The sequence below is a fragment of the Orycteropus afer genome, unplaced genomic scaffold, assembly GCF_000298275.1.
Source record: "Orycteropus afer afer isolate SDZICR_OR568_19922 unplaced genomic scaffold, OryAfe1.0 scaffold00077, whole genome shotgun sequence".
Lineage (NCBI taxonomy): Eukaryota > Metazoa > Chordata > Mammalia > Tubulidentata > Orycteropodidae > Orycteropus > Orycteropus afer.
In genome coordinates, this window is record NW_006921664.1 from 4,627,630 (window position 1) to 4,649,039 (window position 21,410).

At 40.3% G+C, this 21,410-nt stretch overlaps 1 protein-coding gene across 1 annotated transcript in view; it reads right to left on the reverse strand.

Moving 5' to 3' along the window:
* Positions 1–21,410, reverse strand: part of HECW1 (HECT, C2 and WW domain containing E3 ubiquitin protein ligase 1) — a 438,073-nt gene that overhangs the window by 94,007 nt on the left and 322,656 nt on the right. The window contains exons 17-21 of the mRNA XM_007941232.2: positions 18,549–18,632; positions 18,016–18,125; positions 6,610–6,730; positions 5,733–5,846; positions 4,888–5,040 (exon numbers count right to left, since the gene is read on the reverse strand). Of these exons, the coding sequence (XP_007939423.2) occupies positions 4,888–5,040; positions 5,733–5,846; positions 6,610–6,730; positions 18,016–18,125; positions 18,549–18,632 (582 nt within the window). The remainder of the gene's footprint in view (positions 1–4,887; positions 5,041–5,732; positions 5,847–6,609; positions 6,731–18,015; positions 18,126–18,548; positions 18,633–21,410) is intronic.

A 21,410-nucleotide genomic window follows, 5' to 3' on the forward strand; every position in this document is an offset into this window, starting at 1 on the left:
AATTTTGGTTTTCTTCATTCTTCTTTGCTCTGGATGAGGAGAGACCCATCGTTGCATCTAGATGGCAGCTTGCTAGCTTTTAAGATCCCAGTCACTACTCTGTGGCACTATTTTGTGTCGCATCAAAAAATGCTTTCCTTAAAGGTTTCCATTAGGATATTGAGTCCTGTTTACTCCACCATGGCTCTTACTCTGCTGTCCTCTGCTACCTACCCAAAGTGCAGTTTCCATGACAACTATCTCTTGAACACTCTTCCTCCCTCAATGCTTTAAGCTTCATCCTCCCAATTCTTTGTTCTGAATCCCTGAAGACTTCATTCTATTATTCTGTTGCCTACACACTACTTCTGGCCAGCCTATTCATGTCTTCTTATGAGGACCTCCTGGTCCCTCAAGCACTCGATTCATTCTCTAATTACACGCCTTCTGTCCAATCAGTCCCTCATAGCTTCCCTCCTGGATCCTACTCTGCTCACCCCTCTTATATCCATTTGGTTCAGTGCTCCTAAGTGGGTGGTCCCATCTCCTCCCACAACTTGATTCACCCTGTAGGTGTCTCCCAAATCTCTATTTCTAGCTCAGTGCTCTCCCAATAACCAGATTCATATTTCCAGTTGCATATAAATACATCAACATAATATCAAACACTATCAATCTATTTATCACAGAAGTTGCAAACTCTAAAGGTCAAAGAGTGAATTTCTCATCTTTCCTCTAACTGTATTCTACTTCACAAAATCGTCACCCTATTATACAATCAGAAACCTCAGACTTAGTCTACATTGCTCTTTCTCTCACCTTAACATTCAGTCAATGAGCCAACTAGGTCAATGTTTCTCCCTCCAAGGTGTCCCTAAAATCATTGCCTTCCACTCCTTAGACTCTGACTCTGCCTTATTGTACACTCTTTTTATGTCCCCTCAAAAAAGCAAAAGTCTTGCAACTGGTATCACTGCTTTCAGTCTCACTTCTTCAAATTCATTCTCCACATTGTGGCAGAATCTTCTGCCTCACTTCCCACCATGACCCTGGTGACCACGCTCTACTCTGATCAGTCTGTTCTGCCCACTGAAGCTCCATTCTCTCTCATGCCTTTATATTCTTATCTCCACTTCTGGCTCTTTGACATGTCTTTTCCCCCTATAAGATTCAAGGAGCTCTGGTGGTGTAGCAGTTAAGGCATTCGGCTGCTAACCAAAAGATTGCTGGTTTGAACCCACCAGTCACTCTGTGGAAGAAAGATGAGGCACTCCGCTTCCCTGAATATTTACAGCCTTGGAAACCCAACGGTGGTCGCTATGGGTTGGAATCAACTCGATGGCACTGAGTTTGGTTCTTTTTGGTTTATGAAATTTGTTGACTTCACTCTCTTCTCCCCACCTTGGGTCCAGTGAGATATTAGTTTTTTTGTGATTAAATATGATTCTTAGTTTTGTATATGTATCTCACACTAACACACACATATGTATATACACATATACATATAAATGTATATGTGAAAGCTGGACAATGAATAAGGAAGACTGAAAAAGAGTTGATGTTTTTGAATTGTGATGTTGGCAAAAAATACAGAAAATACCATGGATTGCCAGAAGAATGAACAAACCTGTCTTGGAAGAAGTGCAGCCAGAATGCTGCTTAGAAGTGAAAGTGGCCAGACTTCATCTCACCTGCTTTGGTCATATTGTTAGAAGGGGCCATGCCCTGGAGAAGGATATCATGCTTGGTAAAGTAGAGGGTCAGCAAAAAAGGGGAAGACCCTTGACAAGATGGATTAGCACTGGCTGAAACAATGAGCTCAAGCATAGCAAAGATTGTGAGGCTGGTGCAGGACCAAGCAGTATTTTATTCTGTTGTACATGGGGTAGCTATGAGCTATAGCCAACTCAACGGCTCCTAAAAACAACAACATATGCATGCAAAAACTGGACAGTGATAAAGGAAGTCCTAGGAATAATTGATGCATTTGAACAATAATGTTGGCAAAGAATATTGACTACACTTGGACTGCCTGAAGAATGAATCAATCAGTCTTAGAAAAAATACATCGAGAATACTCCTTCGAAATGAAGATGGCAAGACTTTGACACAGTTACTTCTGACATACCATCAGGAAAGACCAATTACTAGAAAAGGGCATAATGTTTGGTAAAGCAGAGGGTCAGTGAAAACAAGGGAAACCCTCAATGAGACGGACTGACACAATAGCTGCAGTTATGGACTCAAATATATGAAAGATCATGAAGATGGTTCAGGTCTTGGCAACAATATTTTCTGTTATATAAAAGGCCACTACTGTTCTTTTGTTGCTAGGTGTCACTGAGTTGGCTCCAACTCATAGTGAACCTATGTACAACAGAACAAAACACTGCCCAGTTGTGCACCATTTTCACAATCCTTGCTATACGTGAGCCCATCATTGCAGTCATTGTGTCAGTCTATATTGTTGAAGGTCTTCTCCTTCTTCTTTGACCGTCCACTTTACCAAGCATGATACCCTTCCCAGGAAGGTCACTATTAGTGGGAGTCAACTTGGCACAATCAACAAGAGCAAAAACAATTGTAATTGCTGGCTTATATGTCCCCCATCACCACCACACTACTGCCCCTTGAATGAAGAGACCTTGTTCCTTTCATCTTTGCGTCCTCTCAGCACATAATATGCATTTAAATTATAATTGTTAAATTAATGAATGTATTCCCCACCATACCTAGCATGGTCTTATATGCTATAGTATTTGATGAATATTTCTTTATGGGCTGCTGATTCCAATTCACAGCCTTCAGAGCACCATTGTTCACTGTCACAAAGATAGGACTGAGAGATTCTATAATGTGTAACATGTGCATATATATATTCTTATGACATGGGCTGTAGCTTTCTTTGTTGTTGGGATGGAGCCTGCCTCGATGTGACCTATGTGACAGCAGACATTCAGTTTTCAGGCTCACAAACCCCTTCCATGACAACTTGCTGCTCCAGGTCCCCACTGTCTATGTTTCTGCTTTACAGGCTCTGTAAGTTACAGAGAAAGGAGATATAAAAGCTAATTTTAATTCAGCATTTATTCCAAATGCTTTATGCAGACACACTCTTGTCCCAGCTCAAGAACTTCAGAGTCGTGTATGTGTTTGGAGAGAGTGAGTATGTGCAATACTTGCAAGCATTACATAAGCGTGGAATACACTGATGTCGTAAATCCAGGACTTGGGCTCTAAACCCAGTAGATTCCAGGTTCCACCCACAAGCTTCCTTCACCAGCAACACATTATAATAAATAATTTCAAATAAGGAGCCACATTAGCAGTCTCCAGAACATATTTTCCTTTTCATAGCAGAGACTCCTGCAGTGAGAGCAGGGGTAAGTTTCTAATCAGGTATAGTGGTGAAGAAGCTCCAAAATAGTTGCATCCTATATGTCCTGAGCAGCTGCCTGGAGACTTTTGATATGAGGTATGGCCCACAAAACTACACAAAATTGACTGATACATATTTTCTTACACATTTCAGTAAATTTAGTAGAAGGTCTCAATGGGAGAGAACCAAAGAGAGACTGGATTTTAGAGTTAGAAGTATGTTGTCTTGTTGTTGTTGTTATGTGCCGTCGAGTCGGCCCCGACTCATAGCAACCCCTCCTTGGGTTTCCGAGGCAGTATCACTACGGAAGTAGGATTGCCCAACCTTCCTTCTGAGGAGTGGCTGGTGGGTTTGAACCACCAGCCTTCTGGTTAGCAGTCAAGTGCTTTTAGCCACTATGTTACCAGAGCTCCTGGATATTGTCTTAGTTACCTAAAAAACAAAAGCCAAACTGACTGCTGTCAAGTCAGATCCAACTCATAGCGACCCTTCCTTGTGTTTCCGAGGCAGTATCACTACAGAAGTACATTGCTGAATCTTCCTTCTGAGGAGTGGCTGGTGGGTTTGAACTACCAGCCTTCTGGTTAACAGTCAAATTTTCTTACACACTAAGTCATAAGAGCTCCCCTTAGTTACCTAGTGCTGCTATAACAAAAATATCACAAGTAGGTTACTTTAACAAACAGAAATGTATTTTCTCACAGTTTAGGAGGCTAGGAGTCTGAATTCAGGATGCTAGCTCTAGGGGAAGTCTTTCTCTCTCTGTCATCTCTGAAGGAAGGTCCTTATCTCTTTGATCTTCTGCTCCTGGGCTATCTTCATGTATCATGGCATGTGTCTGCTCTGTCCCCACCTTCCTTAATCTGTTCCTTTCATATTTTGTAAGATATTTACTCAAATCACATCCTGTACTATTCCTCTTATTAACATAACAGATAACTCATTCCCAAATGGGATTATAATCACAGGCATAGAGGTTAGGATTTATATTTTTTGGAGACAAAATTCAATCCATAACAGATGTTTAAAGATCATCTGACCCAACAGCCATATTTTACACTAAGATGCAGAAGTTGATGTTGGTGTCTGCCCAAGCTCTATATGGTCCCTTCTCTTTCCATGATTTGACTCCAAGTCAAGTCCAAAGTCAAAGCTACTGGTCCAAGGTCAAAGTGCTTCAAAGCCCTGAGTGCTCCAGAAAGCCTTCACTGGGACTCTTATGATTTTGCTAGCATTATAAACATTTGCTATTTATACCTACTTACCTTATTGTCCTCTTAGCAGGCAATTATTCTATCTTACAGCAATTTGAACTTGATATATTATCAGTGTCTGTAGTCATTTCTTTTGTATTCTGGTTGAAGACTAACAGAAATCTTCCTCCTAGAGCTTTGTCATTCACTCTCAATACTCTTCCTGATATTCTTTCCATGGCTCTGAAAATAATGACCCTTGAGAATTGCTTCTAACTTCTGAATCAGAAAGACTGGAAAATTCAAACTTTAGAAAGTGAAAATTAAAGGTCTTACCATTCAAGGTGGTTCTCCACAAACGCAGACATGGGACTGATCTGCACCGTGTAAGTGTCATTTGCAGAGTACTCAAAGAGCCCGTAGTAAGGGTTGAAGAGCTCCTGGGACAGCAGGAAGAAGAACTCTCGTGAGGGACCACTGTAGTCCAGGCTACAAAGGAAGCAGAGGCCCAAGAAGCTCAGGATGTGCAGGGAGGATGTCCACAAATGGGCTCTTCTTGTCTTCAGTGTTCCTTAACTTTTTTTCCAATCGCATTCACACTTATAGAATAAAATACACAGCTGGTCCATCAAAAACATGGATTTAGCTGTGTGTGGGGGGCATAAGAGAATTTCCTTTGACACTGCTTGTATGTGTGTATATGTCTGTGTGTGAACTGGAAAAAGTTTCAAAGTTCATTCTCATACACCCTCCTGGGAGAACTTGCCTCCCACAGCTGAGATATTTTCAATGAAACCACTAGAAGTATATGAAAATTTTGATATATAGTTGTATATGTACATTTCAGAGGGGAAGAGTTTCTTTGATTAGATAGTCAGAAGGATAACTACCGAAAAACAAAAAAACAAAAAAACAATGACTTTGGACTGGGTTTTGGCTTACTCTGGACATGTGGTGTCACACTCCAGCATGTGCCAGTAACTGGTTTTTGGAAGACCCTGAAGTCTAAAGCTTGCAAATACCTGGAGAGAGAAAAGCATACTAGGAAAGCATGACTAGAATCACCTTGGGCAAAACGCTTAGGGCCACCACTCTGTTCCTTCTCAAGAAAAATCATCCATGACCCTTGGTCTCTGTGCTGACCCCACCTAGGTGTCTGCATAAAACAGCTGGCACCTCACCCCTCCTCTCCAACAAAGGTGATGTAGAGCTTGTTCCGCTGGAGCTCTTTTCGGGAATAGGCCATCACCTGATTGAAGGTTCCCTCCAACAAGTGGTCCCGACGAATAATGAGCCTGGAAAGGAAAAGAAGCAACATAGTTGGTGAGCAGTGGCTTTGAGGCCCTGATATTTGCCTGTGTTCTCTGTGAGCAGTGAGTGTCTAGGAAGAGATGAGAGAACAAGATACCGATTCAGCAAGGGATTTATTTTAACAATCTTTTCAAACATTAGGACAACAAGGAAAACAGGTATACTTTAATAATCGGACAGATACTACTATATTGGGCTGTGTTTACAATTCTGGTTTTATTAACTCATAGGGTGTCTCTTAAGATGGATTCTTGAATTCAGGTTTGACATTTACTTCCACATGAGAACAATAAACTCAGAAGGAAAACAATGAATAGCTTGAATGAATGAATCCAAATGAAGGATTCCAATGATAAAGTTACAAGGGTCCAAGGATTTGATCAATGAGTTAAATTTTGCTCCAAGAATAAGTGAAGGGAAATACATGATTTTTCATTTGGTTTGTACTTCTCTGTTTTCTAAAAAGGTTGACCATTGATTTTATATATGCTTTTGTCTGAAATCTACTGTTCTTTTTCTCTCCCCTTCTCTCTTTCCTCTCTCTTCCCTTCCCTTCCTACCTGTCTTCATATTTCTTAACTTCCTTTCTTCTAATTTTTTCAACTCCTTAACTTCCTTCCTCCTTTCTCTCAGCATAGCTGCTACCACAGCAGGATATCCGTCTCCAAAAAGTGATACAAAGATGTGGGAAGAATGGGATAGAAAACTCTACCATCTGAATTTTGTGCCAAGCACCGAAGCACTCACTTGATTTTCCCTGGACCCTGACCAAATCCTTTGGCTTCCAGTTTCCGGTAGAAATTTCGGAGCTTGGCTTCAAAGTCTCTCCGGTATGGTGAAGGGGCTCTTGCACTGGCTCTCTGTAAGCCTGCAGGGAAAATCCACATACCACTTTTTAGTAGGAGAAAGAACAGACGATGCACATTCTTGTGTCTTCATATTTTTCTTCTCCAAGAACTGTTCCCTAGTTTCCATCACTCCCTCAATTAATTTTTATAATAAATAGGAATAGTATGAAAAAGAGAAAAATGAATTCTGACGGGGACAAATATTGGAGTCTTCCACTCTAATTATTGCAAGCTACATTTATCTTAAAAATGCCTTGGTGAGAATTTTTCTTGAATTAATTATACTAAGATAATTTAAGGGAGCTCTGGTAGCATAGTGGCTAAGACACTTGCCTGCTAACCAGAGGGCTGGCGGTTCAAACCCACCAGCCACTCCTCGGAAGGAAGGTTGGGCAATCCTACTTCTGTAGTGATACTGCCTCGGAAACCCAAGGAGGGGTCGCTATGAGTCGGGGCCGACTCGACGGCACACAACAACAACAACAACAACAACAACAAGATAATTTAAAAAAATTAGCATAAACCAAACTAGACTGTAAATATAAGAAATGAATTGTAAGTATAATATAGTAACTAGAATTGTAATATATAAGCTTATCTTATTTCTGTAATTATGTTGATATCAATACTAAAATAAGCATACTTATCCTTTAGGGCCCAGAGCACATAGGGGTTTATATTGATTATATTTCATCATAAAATAAAAATAAAAATAAAAAATAATAAAATTTACAATAATAATAGTTACACACTATATTCTAGGTACTGAGTTCATAATCTAGGGAAATGGGTACTGATAAACTCACAGTTTATCAGTTAGTTTATAATGACAATAAATAACTATATAATTATAAGCTGAGATAATTACTACCCATGAAGAGGAATTCAGGCCCTTGAGATCACAAAACATTGTGGCTAAGTGTGGGAAGGCTTCCCTGAAGAAGATCTGAAGAATGAGTAGGTGTGAATTAGACTGAAGTCTTCTCTTTAATTGAGAGAAGATAAGCAGGTGGATCAACATGTGCAAAGGTCCAGTGGCAGAATGGGACATGATGTTCCAATTTTTCTAGAACACAAGCTGTGAGGCGCAGAGTGATACAAAACAAGATGTGAGATGTGGGCAGGAGCCAGATAAAACAGGTTAAGGTGCACTTTGTTAAGAATTTTTGTTTTATTTTAAGAGCAATAGTAAGCCATTATGTGGAGGCTGATATGACGTGACGAGTTAAGACACAAATTTTTCTGCAGTATAAAGAAAAAGAAATGAAGAGGGCCAAGGGGGATTTACGGAGCTCAAACTGGACTAGGATAGTGTCAGTGCTGATGAGGAGAAGTGAACAGACTGGAGATGTAGTTAGGAGGCAATGGATTGGATGTAGGTAGGGAGTGAGAGTTATGTTTCTGACTTTTGTAACTAAATGGACTGTCATGACATTCATGAGATGGAGAATATTGGAAGAACATATTTGTGGGGGATGATCATTAATTTGCCTTTCTATGGCAGTGCCTCTGAGTGTTTCTTGGAGAGAGACATAGTTTGAGGAAGAAAAGAAGAAAACCTAGGATTGCGCCTTGAGGAGGTAGGAAGAGGAGAATGAGCTGAAAACATGGCCAGAAAAGCAGATGAAATGCCTAGAGTGGTGCCACAGAACCTAAGTGAAGAAGGCACTTAAGGGGGAAGTAAAAATGTTAAGTCCTGCAGAAAGATCAGAGAATTCCCATTGGATTGGGTGACCAGAGGTAATAGTGACCAGAGGTTATAGTGAAGTCACCTCCTTTACGTTACAGATGTAAAGGGGGATGGGTACAGCTTGTAGGTTTGGTAGCAGGCATTTGAAAAAGTTTCTGCCATATGGCTTCAACTTTCTCAATAAAGAAAAAGGGAGACTACTTGCTAGGTCAAAGGAGGGGAAACAGGGAGTTGGAAGTTTGATGGGCATGGAAAATTTGAAATAGCAGTAAAGAAAAGAGTAAGTTTACCAGATAAAAGTGATAGAATTTCTTTTGGGTATTCTTTACTGAGGAGTTGTTGTCAGGTGCTGCTGAGTTGGTTCTGACTCATAGCGACCCTATGTACAGCAGAATGAAATGTTGCCTGGTCCTGCATCATCCTTACAGTCCTTGCTATGCTTGAGCCCATCATTGCAGCCGGTGTCAATCCATCTTGTTGAGGGTCTTCCCCTTTTTCAGTGATCCTCCACTTTACCAAGTACAATATCCTGCTCCAGGAAATGGACCCTTCTCACCGTATGATGAGAAGGGTCCATTCCCTGGCAGGAGCTCTGGTGGCATAATGCCTAAGGCATTTGACTGCTAACCAGAAGGCTAGTGGTTCAAACCCACCAGCCATTTCTCGGAAGGAAGACTGGGCAATCTACTTCTATAGAGATACTGCCTTGGAAACCCAAGGAGTGATTGCTATGAGTCGGGACTGACTTGATGGCAGTGAGTGACCATATGACTAAAGTGGGTGAGATGAAATCTGGCCATTCTCACTCCCACGGAGCATTCTGGCTGTACTTCCTCCAGGACAGATTTGTTCATTCTTCTGGTAGTGCATAGTATTTTCAGTATTCTCCAACAACACCACAAGTAAAAGACATCAACTCTTCTTGGGTCTTCTTTATTCATTGTCCAGTTTTCACATGCATATGAGGCAATTGAAAATACTATGGTTTGGGTTGGGTGCACCTTAGTCCTCAAAGTGACATATTTATTCTTTAACACCTTAAAGAGATCTTTTGCAGCAGATGTGCCCACTGCAATATGATGTCTGATTTCTCGACTGCTGCTTCCATGGGTGTTGATTGTACATCAGAATAAAATGAAAGCCCTGACAACTTTGATCTTTTCTCCATTTATTTTGATGCTACTTATTGTTCCAGTTGTGAGTATTGCTTTCTTTATGTTGAGGTGTAATCCAAACTGAAGACTGTAGTCTTTGATCTTCATCAGTACATGTTTCAAGTTTTTTTCACTTTAAGCAAACAAGGTTGTGTCATTTGGATAACACAGGTTGTTAATGATTCTTCCTCCAATCCTGATGCCATGTTCTTCTTCAGATAGTCCAGCTTCTTGGATTATTTATTCAGTATAAAGATTGAACAAATACAGTGAAAGGATACAACCCTGATGCACACCTTTCCTGATTTTAAACCATGCATATCCCCTTGTTCTGTTCAAACAACTGTTGAGGAGAGAGAATTCTAATTTATAATTAATGATCAGGGGGTGAGGCAGTGGCAGTTCAGTGGTAGAATTCTCCCCTTCCATGTGGAGATCAGGGTTTGATTCCTAGTCAATGCACTTCATGTGCAGCTGCCAATAGTCTGTCAGTGGAGAGTCGCATCTCTCTATAATTCTGAACATGTTTCAATGGAGCTTCCAGATTAAGAGGACCTAGGATGAAAGGCTTGGAGATCTTCTGTCAAAAATGAACCAATGTACAGGGAACATCAAGTTCAACTGGAATAACATACTACACAAAAACATCATTCCACATCCTACTTTGCTGAATAGTGATTGGGATCTTAAAAGCTTGCAAGTGGCCATCTAGATGCAACAATGGGTCTCTCCATATCTGGAACAAAAAAGAATGAAGAAAACCAAAAACACATGGAAATAATTAGTCCAAACAAATAGTACACCATGCAGTCATCAGTCTATATGACTACGAGACCAGAAGAACTAGATGGTGCCTGGCTACCACTGTCAACCACTAAGAGGGAGATCTATGTAGGCGATCCTAGGTAGAGTGGGAGAACAAGGTGGAACAAAACTCAAAATCATAAAAAAAAAAAAAAAAAAAAAGGACCACGTTTGTTGGTTAACAGAGCCTGGTGAACCTCTTGAGACTATGGCCCCTAGCTGCCCTTCAGGTCTCGAATTGAACCCACTCCTGTGGCTTCCAGCCAAACAAAAGATAGGCATATGAGCTGAACATTTACATTAGGTAGATACACTCATAGGAGATATCAATAATGGGAGACTAGAAGGGCTGTGCATATACTGGGAGACAGCTCAGGGGGCTGGAGTGCATAGGAGGGAAGGGGTTACAAAGGGAAGAGGTAACTATGGAGAGGAAGTGGGAAGAGGGCTGTTGCATTATAGGAAATTACAGTCAATGTCATGAGACAAAGTGTATGTGAAATGCTGGATGGAAAATGAATTTACTCTGTACACTTTCACTCAAACCACAATAAAAAAAAATGAACTAATGAAAACCCTGTGGATGACTATGGTCATATCTGTAATCAATCAAAGGGATGGTGCTGAACTGGGTAGTGTTTTGTCTGTTATGCATGGGGTTGCTGTCTTAGTTATCTAGTGGTATTATAACAGAAATACCACAAGTGGATGGCCTTAATAAACAGAAATTTATTTCTCTCACAGCTTGGGAGGCTAGCAGCTCAAATTCATAGTGCTGGCTCTAGGGGAAGGCTTTCTTTCTCTGTTGGCTCTTGTTTCCTTTCAACATCTGTGGGCCTGGTGTTCCTTAGAGATCTGCATGTATCTTGGCATCAATCTTCCCCTGGACTGAGGAAGATCTCAGTGCAGGGACCCTGGGTCCAAAGGACATGCTCTGCTCCTGGCTCTTCTTTCTTGGTGATAGTCAGGTAGGTCTCTCCTTCTCTGCTTACTTCTCTCTCCTTTTGTCCCTTGTAAAACAAAAGGTGATGCAGATCACACCCCAGGGAAACTCCCCTTACATAGGATCAAGGCTGTAACCTGAGCAAGGGTGTTGCATCCTACCCTAATTCTCTTATGACTGATTGGCTGATCACATTAGATCACATCATGGAGCATGATTACATCATCTTGGAACTGCCAAACCACTGAGACCCATAACTGAGCTAGTCAGAGTACCACATACTTTGGGGGTAGACAATTTAATTCATAGTATTTCATCCTTTGCCTCTCTGCCAAATTCATGCCCTTGTCACATGTAAAACACATTCACCACATCATATTGTCCTGAAAGTCTTGAATCAACTTCAAATTCAAAACCTCCTGGGGCAAAATTCCTCTTCATCTGTGAACCTATGAAATCTAGGATACAAGTTAATCTGTTTTCAAAGTACACTGGTGGAATAGGCACAAAGTAGACATTTCCATTACAAACATGAGAAATAACAGGCACCAAGAAAATCCAAAACACAGCAGAATAAATTCTCAGAGACCATTTAGGCAATGGCTCTTCTCTTCAGACTTTGGGTTTTGGTAACACTCCATGTCTTCTGAGTGGAGAACCTTCAGCCTTGGGCTTCAGCTCTGCCTTCCAGGCCCACAAATTCTGTTCTCTTGGCTTTGGGCAGCCCATTCTCTTAGTCTGTTTGAGTAGTGACACCACTTTCTCAGCCCCAGTAGGCCCAGTTCTGCTCTTTGGGCAAGGTAGCCCCAGTCCCTCAGCTTTGGGCAGTGGATCTGGCCTCAATCCCTTTGTGCTTGTAGATGGCAGCCCTACACTCTAGAACTAAGTTCGTGAAGATCTGACTCTTTGAAATCTAGGCCCCACTCTTTGAGACCTAGTAGGCTGAGTGAGGTTCAATCCTTTGAGTCCCCAGAGGTCATGGCCTATCCTCTGAGATTGAGGTAGCTCTGCTTCTAGTGTTCCTTGTCTCTTTACCTTCTCCTTTCTGGTTCCTTAGCCTCTTGGTCCCTTGGACCTTTAGGCCTCTGTCCTGTTTTGCAGGTGTTACAAACAGGGCTTCCAACTGGTCCAATTGGTTAAGTCATGGCTGATGAAGCAAAATTGGAGGAGACTTGAATTTTTTAAATTGGGTGAACAGGAATGATAACTGGAAAAAAAAAATCACAGTTTAAAGCCTTGGACAGGGAGACTTGGAAGCGGCAGTGCAACCTTTCAGGAACCAGATGTGGGAGATTGGATTATTGGTGAAACTGTGAAGAGTGACACACATTCAAAGTAGCACAGTTTGCTCTCATCTTTGAGCCAGGCTCTGATGTTTCCCATTCTGCAGGCAAGAGATTTGATTGCTATGCAACATGTACACTGTCCTTAGAGGGAGATTAAGTTTCTAGCAGTGCTGTGACCTGTAATTTTTCCCATTTCAATTATTGCTCCTATCCATCCAAATTTTAAAATTCGGGTTTGCTCTGGTTTTACTTCCTCAGCCATGATCAAACCAGGATGAACCAGTTTGAAGCCCTGGTTACAAAGCTATTTAACTCTACTGATAAGTGCCCAGAGGTATCCCATTCTGCAAGTAAGCATTAGTACAAAGATGCTCAGGTCTCTCACTTTTGAGTTGACTCCAATGTTATCTTATGTCATTCTCCTGGTAATCCCAACACTACTTCTCTGCCACTGTTTCTTACTTTCTGTGCCATCTCTGGTGTTACAACTCTCCTCACTTCATTCTGAGTCCTCACCAGAATTGCCTTTGATGTCCATAATTCCACCAACATTCTCTTCAACACAATCTAGGCTTTTACCATTGTTGTTGTTATTGTTATGTGCCATCGAATTGGACCCGACTCACAGAGACCCCTCCTTGGGTTTCCGAGGCAGTATCACTACAGAAGTAGATTGCCCAACCTTCCTTCCGAGGAGCAGCTGGTGGGTTTGAACCGCCAGCCTTCTGGTTAGCAGTCAAGTGCCTTAGGCACTATGCTACCAGAGCTCCTTTACCATTAGACACCTTAAAACTCTTCTAGTCTCTCCCTATTATCCAAGTCCAAAACTGCTTCCACATTATGGGTATCTGTTAGAGTAGCACCTCGATTCTAGTACAAAATTATGTCTTGGTTATCTAGTGCTGCTATACAGAAATATTACAGGTGGAAGAATTTAACAAATAGAAATTTATTTCCTCACAGCTTAGGAGGAAAGAAGTCTGAATTCAGAGTCTCTGCTCTAGGGGAAGGCTTTCTAACTCTCTATTGGCTCTGGAGGAAGGTCCTTATCTCTTTTCAACATCTGTGGGTCCAATGTTCTTTGGAGATCTACATATGTCTTGGAATCAATATTCCCCTGGGTCTAGGAGGTTCTCAGTTCAGGGACCCTGAGTCAAAAGGACAGACTCTGTTCCTGGATTTTCTTTTTTGGTGATAGGTACCTTCTTCTCTGTTTTCTTCTCTCCCTTTTTATCTCTTATAAGATAAAAGTGATGCAGACTACCTCCCAGGGAAATTCCCCTTACATGGAAGATCAGGGCTGTGACCTGAGTAAAGGTGTAGCATCCCACCCTAATCCTCTTGCAACTGATTGGCTTATTGTATCAGATCACAATGACGGAAATGAGTACATCATTACATAACAGCCAAAATTCTGAGAATCATGGCCTAGCCAAGTTGGCACATATTTTTAAGGGACACAATTCAATCTGTAACAGTTTCCATGAGTCAGGAGCCAACTGTATGGCAGCTAATGATAGCAACAAAATAATTATCTTTCCTGTTGGGTGAATTTGCCTAAGAGTTCCTGACTGCAGATGTGGAGGAAGTTTATCTAGAAGTGATGTTTTGCCAGAAAACACAAATAAAAAACAAGCTCAAAGGAGTTTAGAGCATTGGCAAGGATGTTACTCAAATGAAGAACCTAAGAATCTCTGCTGGGTAAAGGAAATACATTTAGAAAGGAAAGGAAAGGAGTCCATGAACTAGAGGTCCTGAAGAGGTCCAAGGATGGTAATAGTGGGAATAGTTGAATAAGCATGTTGGAAGAAGGGAGGATGTTTGAATTAGTGATTTTTTAAGAGATTGTAACAAAATCAAGAATGTGACTGCGGGAATGGATTGCTGAAATGGAGTAGGACAAGGTCATTGCAGGCAAGGAATTCCAGGAATTGAATGGATGTCCTTGTGGATATTGAAATCATCCAAGAAAATGGAAGGATTTGGGAAGGAAAGGAAGACTATGAGGCAGCTGCCCAAGTCTTTAAGTATGAGGAAAAGATTTGTAGATGTTATTAATCGTACCCATTCCCCCAAATATATGTTGAAACCCTACCATCTGTAATTATACTCTCATTTGGAAATGGGATTTCCTTTTGTTATGTTAATGACCCATACTAGTGTAGGATGGGTCCTAAACCTAATCACCTCTTTATAAACAGGGCAGATTAGATATAGAGACACACACAGAGGGAAGAAGAGGGCAGACAATAGAGACAGATGCTGGTAGCTACTAGAAACTGAAATAGACAAAGAAGAACTACTTCCTAGAGCCTTGCTGATGTGGACGTTTAGCCTTCTGAACTGTGAGAAAATAAACTCATGTTCTCTAAAGCTACCTACTTGTGATATTTCTATTATGGCAGTATGAAATAACTAAGATAGTAGGCAACAGGAGAGAGGAAGTGAAGTGATAAAGCAACTGGTGAGAGAAAGGACAAATGGAGAACAACAGCAGCACCTTTGGGTCCTGCAGGACCTGGGATGTGAAGGGGCCAATAGCCACCATTGAAAACAAGAAATGTCCTCCACAGAGTTTGATGTTTCTGTTAGGACACATAGGTGTCTGTACAAGTCTATAGGTGCAAGTATAAATATTTTTAAAAGTGTATTATACTTATAATATTATGCTTTTCACTACACATCCTAACACTGTCCCTATAGCCAACACTGTAATGCATTTTCTAATAATTTATGCTTTGCAAAATACTTTCACATACACTTATATGACTGATGATTTCTGGAGCATCCAGTTAAATGTCATAAAAGTCTATGATAAGGAGAATTATAAAATCAACATTAAAATATTTGGATTACTTAATCTATGCTCTAAGGTTAAATATGGGGGAATAAAGAATCAAGCCAAAATGAAGACAAAATGAATTGAATGATAGTTTGGATTCAGGACATCAAAAATGTGTGTATCAGGAAAGTTGATTCCTTTTATAAACTTATTACCCAAATAATTCTCATTTAGCAGGTAACTCTTTATTCTCTCTTATTTCTCTATTTGCAATATATCTTTCTACATCAGGAATAGGGAAGACTGAAGAAGAATAAATGCGTTTGAATTGTAGTGTTGGTGAAGAATACTGAAAAAACCATGGCCTACTAAAACAATGAACAAATCTGTTTTAGAAGAATTGCAGCCCCTTAGAAGTAAGAATTGCCAGACTTTGTCTCATATACTTTGGTCATGTGGTCAGAAGGGACTGGTCCCTGGAGAGGAATATCATGCTTGGTAAAGCAGAGGATCGGTGAAAAAGGGGAAGACCCTCAATGAGATTGATTGACACAGTTGCTACGACAATGGGCTCAAGCATAGCAAAGATTGTGAGTTTGGTGTAGGACTGGGCAGTGTTTTGTTCTGTTGTACGTAGGGTCACTATGAATTGGGAGCTGATACAATGGCACCTAACAAATACATCTCTCCTTGTAGTAATGTTACAATTATGCTGTACTACAAAGGCTGTGGTCAAAGTCTAACACTTTATCAGGCTGGGACCATCTCTGTAGCAAAAGGGCAGATCATCTTGTCAATCAGCAGCAGCTTCCCTAAACAGAAGGCTTTGAACTCCAAAAGTGGCTCATCCTATGCACATAGGAAATGTCTGATTGTCCTAATATTGCCTCTGATAAAGCCCCTGGTCTTCCATTTCCCGGCAACAAGGTCTTAATTTTGTTAGAGTCAGAGGCCTTATTCATTAGCATTCATTAATAGTGCCTTTGGTACACTTGCTTGGGGGAAGTGACAACAAGGGGGAAAAAAAGAACAAATGGTGATAAAGGGGAAAAAAAAACCACCCACTGCCACTGAGTCCGTTCCAACTCATAGCGACTCCCATGGGTTTCTTAGGATATAAATCTTTACAGAAGTAGATTGCCTCATCTTCTTCCCACAGAGCCAGCCACTGGTGGGTTTGAACTGCTGATTTTCTGTTTACCAGCCAAATGCCTTAACACTACACCACCAAAACTTCTTAACAAGGAGATACTACCTCAAAAAAATTGATTTTAGCAATTAGTAAATTATCTCTAAAAGACAGTTCTGAACAATAGGGCATAGAGGAACCAAAATAGAAGTTATTCCAATTTTAGCACTGAGCAATATTAACTCTTAGCGAGACATCCTTCTGGGGGAGGGTATATTTAGCATATTGTTAATTCTGTTTCTTTTTTTGATTTTTCCACTGGCTTCAAAAGCCAAGCTTGAACGCTGGCTCTAGAGGTGGTAAGATAGAAAGTCAGTAAGTTTTTCAACCTAACTTCTTTCATTTTAAACATTTTCAGTTTTAGTTACAAAGAGAAATGTGGGTTTACCAGAGAGACCTATGATATTGCAATGAGGCAAGCCAAACAAACAGGAAGAAAATCTCCAATATTTGGATCCAGTTTGGAGATAAATTTGACCTATGGTAATTATCTTGGTAAGTCCAGGAAACAAAATTTTCATTTTTTTCCCTAAACAGTTCAGCATATTTTCCTTTACTTGAAATGGAAAATACTTAAAAGAATTTTTTTGTATAATGAGCAATTTATTCTACCATGCCTGCTCCCCTTTGCAACTTAAGAAAAATTTACCAAAATTGGTGTCAAATAAAATTCTGGGTTGTAAGACAGAATGTTCCAGAAACTGCTCTCCTTATAAATGATTTAAATGTGTTTCTGGTATGAAGTAGCGATTTAGGACAGGGGTCAGCAAACTAAAAGGTCAAATAATAAATATTGTCAGCTTTGTGGGTCACGTGTCCTCTGTTTGACTATCAGTTCTGGTGCTGAAGTACAAAGGCAGCCATAGGCAACATTGTGCATGGATGAACCGGTATGTACAGTTCTAATAAAACCTTTTTTTTTATGGACACAAATTTAAATTTCGTATCATTTTATGTTCTATGACATATTGCTCTTATTTATTTATTTATTAATAATGAAAAATGTAAAACCCATGCTTAGCTTGGGGGCCAAACAAAAACAGGTAGCAGTTTGTTGGCACTTGATTTAGATAGTGTCCTTCTGACCACAAGACTGAGACAGGGAAGGAGGATAGAGAGGGGACACAGGTTATAACACCCCTTTATTTCACCTACAGGCGATTATAGCCTATAAAACCCTATGGTGCAGTTCTATTGTGTTTCATCTTGTGGAAACACAGGTGGCCACTTAAACCAGTATCCAGTTGCTGTGGAGTTGACTGTGACTCACAGCAACCCCACGTGCTCCACAGGGTTTTCAGTGGCTGACGTTTCAGAAGTAGATCACTAGGCCTTTCTTCAAGGCACCTCTGGGTGGATTCAAACTGCCAAATCTTTTGGTTAGCAAATGACCATATTAACTGTTTGCGTCACCCATGAACATTTACATGAGGTATTTTGCCAGATACTCAAGTTACCTGGGGAATTCTGAGGTGAGGAACAGGGTGAACAGCGGGGAGAGAAGCTGTACCCAGGGTGGAAGGCAGCCTGCAGGGGAACGTAGGACATAATCTCTTCTTCAAAGAGACTGCAAAGTAAAAAAAAAAAAGTTAGTTTGCTGTCCATGAAGAAGTGTTCAGGCATTGGGGAGATAGTTATAGTTCTCACAAAGCAACAAAAGTAATCAGATTTAAGAATAATAGAAAAAGATTGACACATCCCAGCTTGTAAATTCTCAGTGTTTTTGCAAATATTGATTAATCCTATGACAAAGCCTCTGTCAAATACTATATGTAGCTCTTGAAACTTCAGTTTTCAATGTAAAGAATGTGGTCGCAGGAGGAGGTACAAAGGTGGGAACACTACTTTACTCACTGCCACTAGAATGCCTCTCAAACCAAGGGTGAATGTTTCCATCCTGACCCTTTCACTGAGGTTGTGCTGGAAAAGACCTGCCTGTAAAGATGCTTTTCCAGATGTTGTTTCAAACATTTAAGGGTTAGCATCTTACCTCAGTAAAATTACTAGATCTGCATCACAGGACAACTTTTCAAGCCCATGATTACCCTCAGTCCGAATATAATGGATTTTCTCCCTAGAAAAATATGGGAAAGAAAATAAGAATTACACATCACAACATAAACTAAGTGGGACTGGGATGTTAAAAGCTTGCAAAGGGCTATCTAGATGCAATGATGGGTCTCTCCTCATCCAGAGCAAAGAAGAATGAAGAAAAGCAAAGACATGTGGAAACAACTATTCCAAGCGACTAGTAGACCATGTGATTCTCAGCCTATATTACTATGAAACCAGAAGAACTAGATGGTGCCCGGCTACCACTGTCAACTACTCAGAGGGGGATCTGTGTAGGCAATACTGGATAGAGTGGGAGAACAATGTGGAACAAAACTCAGAATTATATATAAAAAAAGATCAGGCTTGCTGGTCTGATAGAGCCTGGTGAAACCCCTGAGATTATAGCCTTTAGCTTCCCTTCAGGTCTGGAATTCCAGGCTGGCCCCTGACCTACAAATCTTGGATTTACCAGCTCCCCACAATTGCATGAGCCAATCCATAAAATAAATCTTTCTGTCTCTGTCTCTCTATATATGTAGGAGTCCTGGTGATGCAATGGTTAACCAAAAGTTTAGTGGTTCAAACACACCCAGGAGGTGTGAAAGACCTGGCAATCTGTTTCTGTAAAGATTGTTGTTATTGCTGTTATGTGCCTTTGAGTCGGACCTAACTCATAGCAACCAGTCCTTAGGTTTCCGAGGCGATAATCACTACGGAAGTAGATTGCCCCATCTTCCTTCCAAGGAGTGGCTGGTGGGTTGAACTGCCAGCCTTCTGGTTAGCAGTCAAGTGCCTTAGGCGATTACAGCCTATAAAACCCTATGGTGCAGTTCTGTTGTGTTATATGGAGTTGCTATGACTTGGTACCAATTGGACAGCACCAAACAACAACATTTATATATATTACCATTGGTTTGTTTCTCTAGAAAACCCTGACTAAGACACTAAAAAACAGAGAAACATCCTTTTTTGATCCCTTTTGTTCTCCAATTTGGTGAAACAAGCAAAATCCTAATGCCCAGTGTATTTCACAGTATTCCAAGCTCCCATTGCAGGTTCACATGGTGCTCTGTGAGTGATTGCTTCTACTCAGACTCACACAGGTACTAGAGCCAAGAAACAAAGTCAGGTCTTTGATTAGTTAAGACAATCAGGACTGGACCTCCCTAAAGCAGGGCTGTTGAAGAACTGTACTGAGGTCACAGCATATGGATATGGAAGTCATGTGAGGAAAGAGTGAAAGGGGAGTCTCTTGAGAAATATTATGCCTGGTGGAAAACTTACACTGCCACATTGACCCAGAGAGGGCCTTGAGAATATATGAGACTTAGTCTCCCCGGTCAGTATGAGTACAGGCATCAATTTCTCTGTTTAGTCTTTTCTACAACTTCTAACTCCATCCTGGAAAATTATTCTAAGTAGGTTTATAGAAAAATAACATATGCTTGAAGCAACTTAACTTTATAATTTTCTCTCTTGTCACTATTCAAATATTACAAATAGTATAGTTAAGATTCATTCCATTTCATGCATGCTTCAAAAGAAATTTTTTTTTTTTTTTGCCTTTCTTATATATAGCATAAATCTGGAAAGATTTAAGGATTGATTTCTTTTTAATGTTTTTTCTTCCTTTCTTTTTGTTTAAATTTTTATTTAAAAATAATTTTAGATTGAAAGGCTAATAAAATCAAACCTCACAATTGAAGTAGGTTAATATAATCAAACCTCACAATAATTTACACCCAGCCAAAATGGAATTTTACAAATAATAATAATAATAAAATTCCAGACTATCAGACTTCTGAAAATAGGTAATGACTACTGTCTGACTCATGTAAAAGTTATCTTATAGGGGCACCATGTCTGCAAGGAAGAAACAAACTGATCTAAAGGAAGGAAGGGGCTGATTGTGGGACTTGGCAGACTAAACCGTATGACATCTTAAACCTAGAGATAAAAGAATGAGAAGTTCAGAGAGAAGAATAAAAGACCTCAACTCAGACAATCATTGGTTGGTCTCTCTAGTGCAGAGAGTCAGCCCACTTGCTTTGATGCTTTCATCTCTTAAATAAATTCTCCTTTTCTATTTCTCTGGCCTGGTTTCTCTTGGCATTGGCAACCCAACCTTACATAGATTAACTTGGAGTTGTAAGAAATAATGCATATAACCTTTACCAAGTTTTCCCAAATGATAACATATAATTTTTAAAAAACCCATTTTTAATAATACAGCAAATACAACCTTTTCCTCCCTCTGATTGTAATTAATTATAAATATAATATCTTCAGCAAAACTTAACTTGGTTCTTTAGTGTGGGTTTTTGTTTTGCTTTTTATTGTGATTTGGGTGAATGTTTACAGAGCAAATCAGTTTTCTATTCAACAATTCATACACATTTTGTTTCATGATATTGTCATCCCCACAATGTAACTCATCCCACTTTCTCCCTGTGTTTCCTGTTTCCATTCATCCTTCTTTCCTATGTCTTCTTGCCTTCTGAACCCCATGTATAAGAGAATAACACTGCCTGGTCCGGCACCATCCTAACAATATTTGCCATGCTTTAGTGCATCATCACAGTCACTGTGTCATCCATCTTGTTGAGGGTCTTCTCCTTGTTTGCTGCCTGTTTACTTTATGAAGTGTGATATCCTTCTCCAGGAACTGGTCCCTTCTGACAACATGATCAAAGTATGTGAGACAAAGTCTAGCCATTCTTGTTTCTAAGGAGCTTTCCAGCTGTATGTCTTCCAAGATAAATTTGCTCATATTTTTGGCAGTTCATGGTATTTTCAG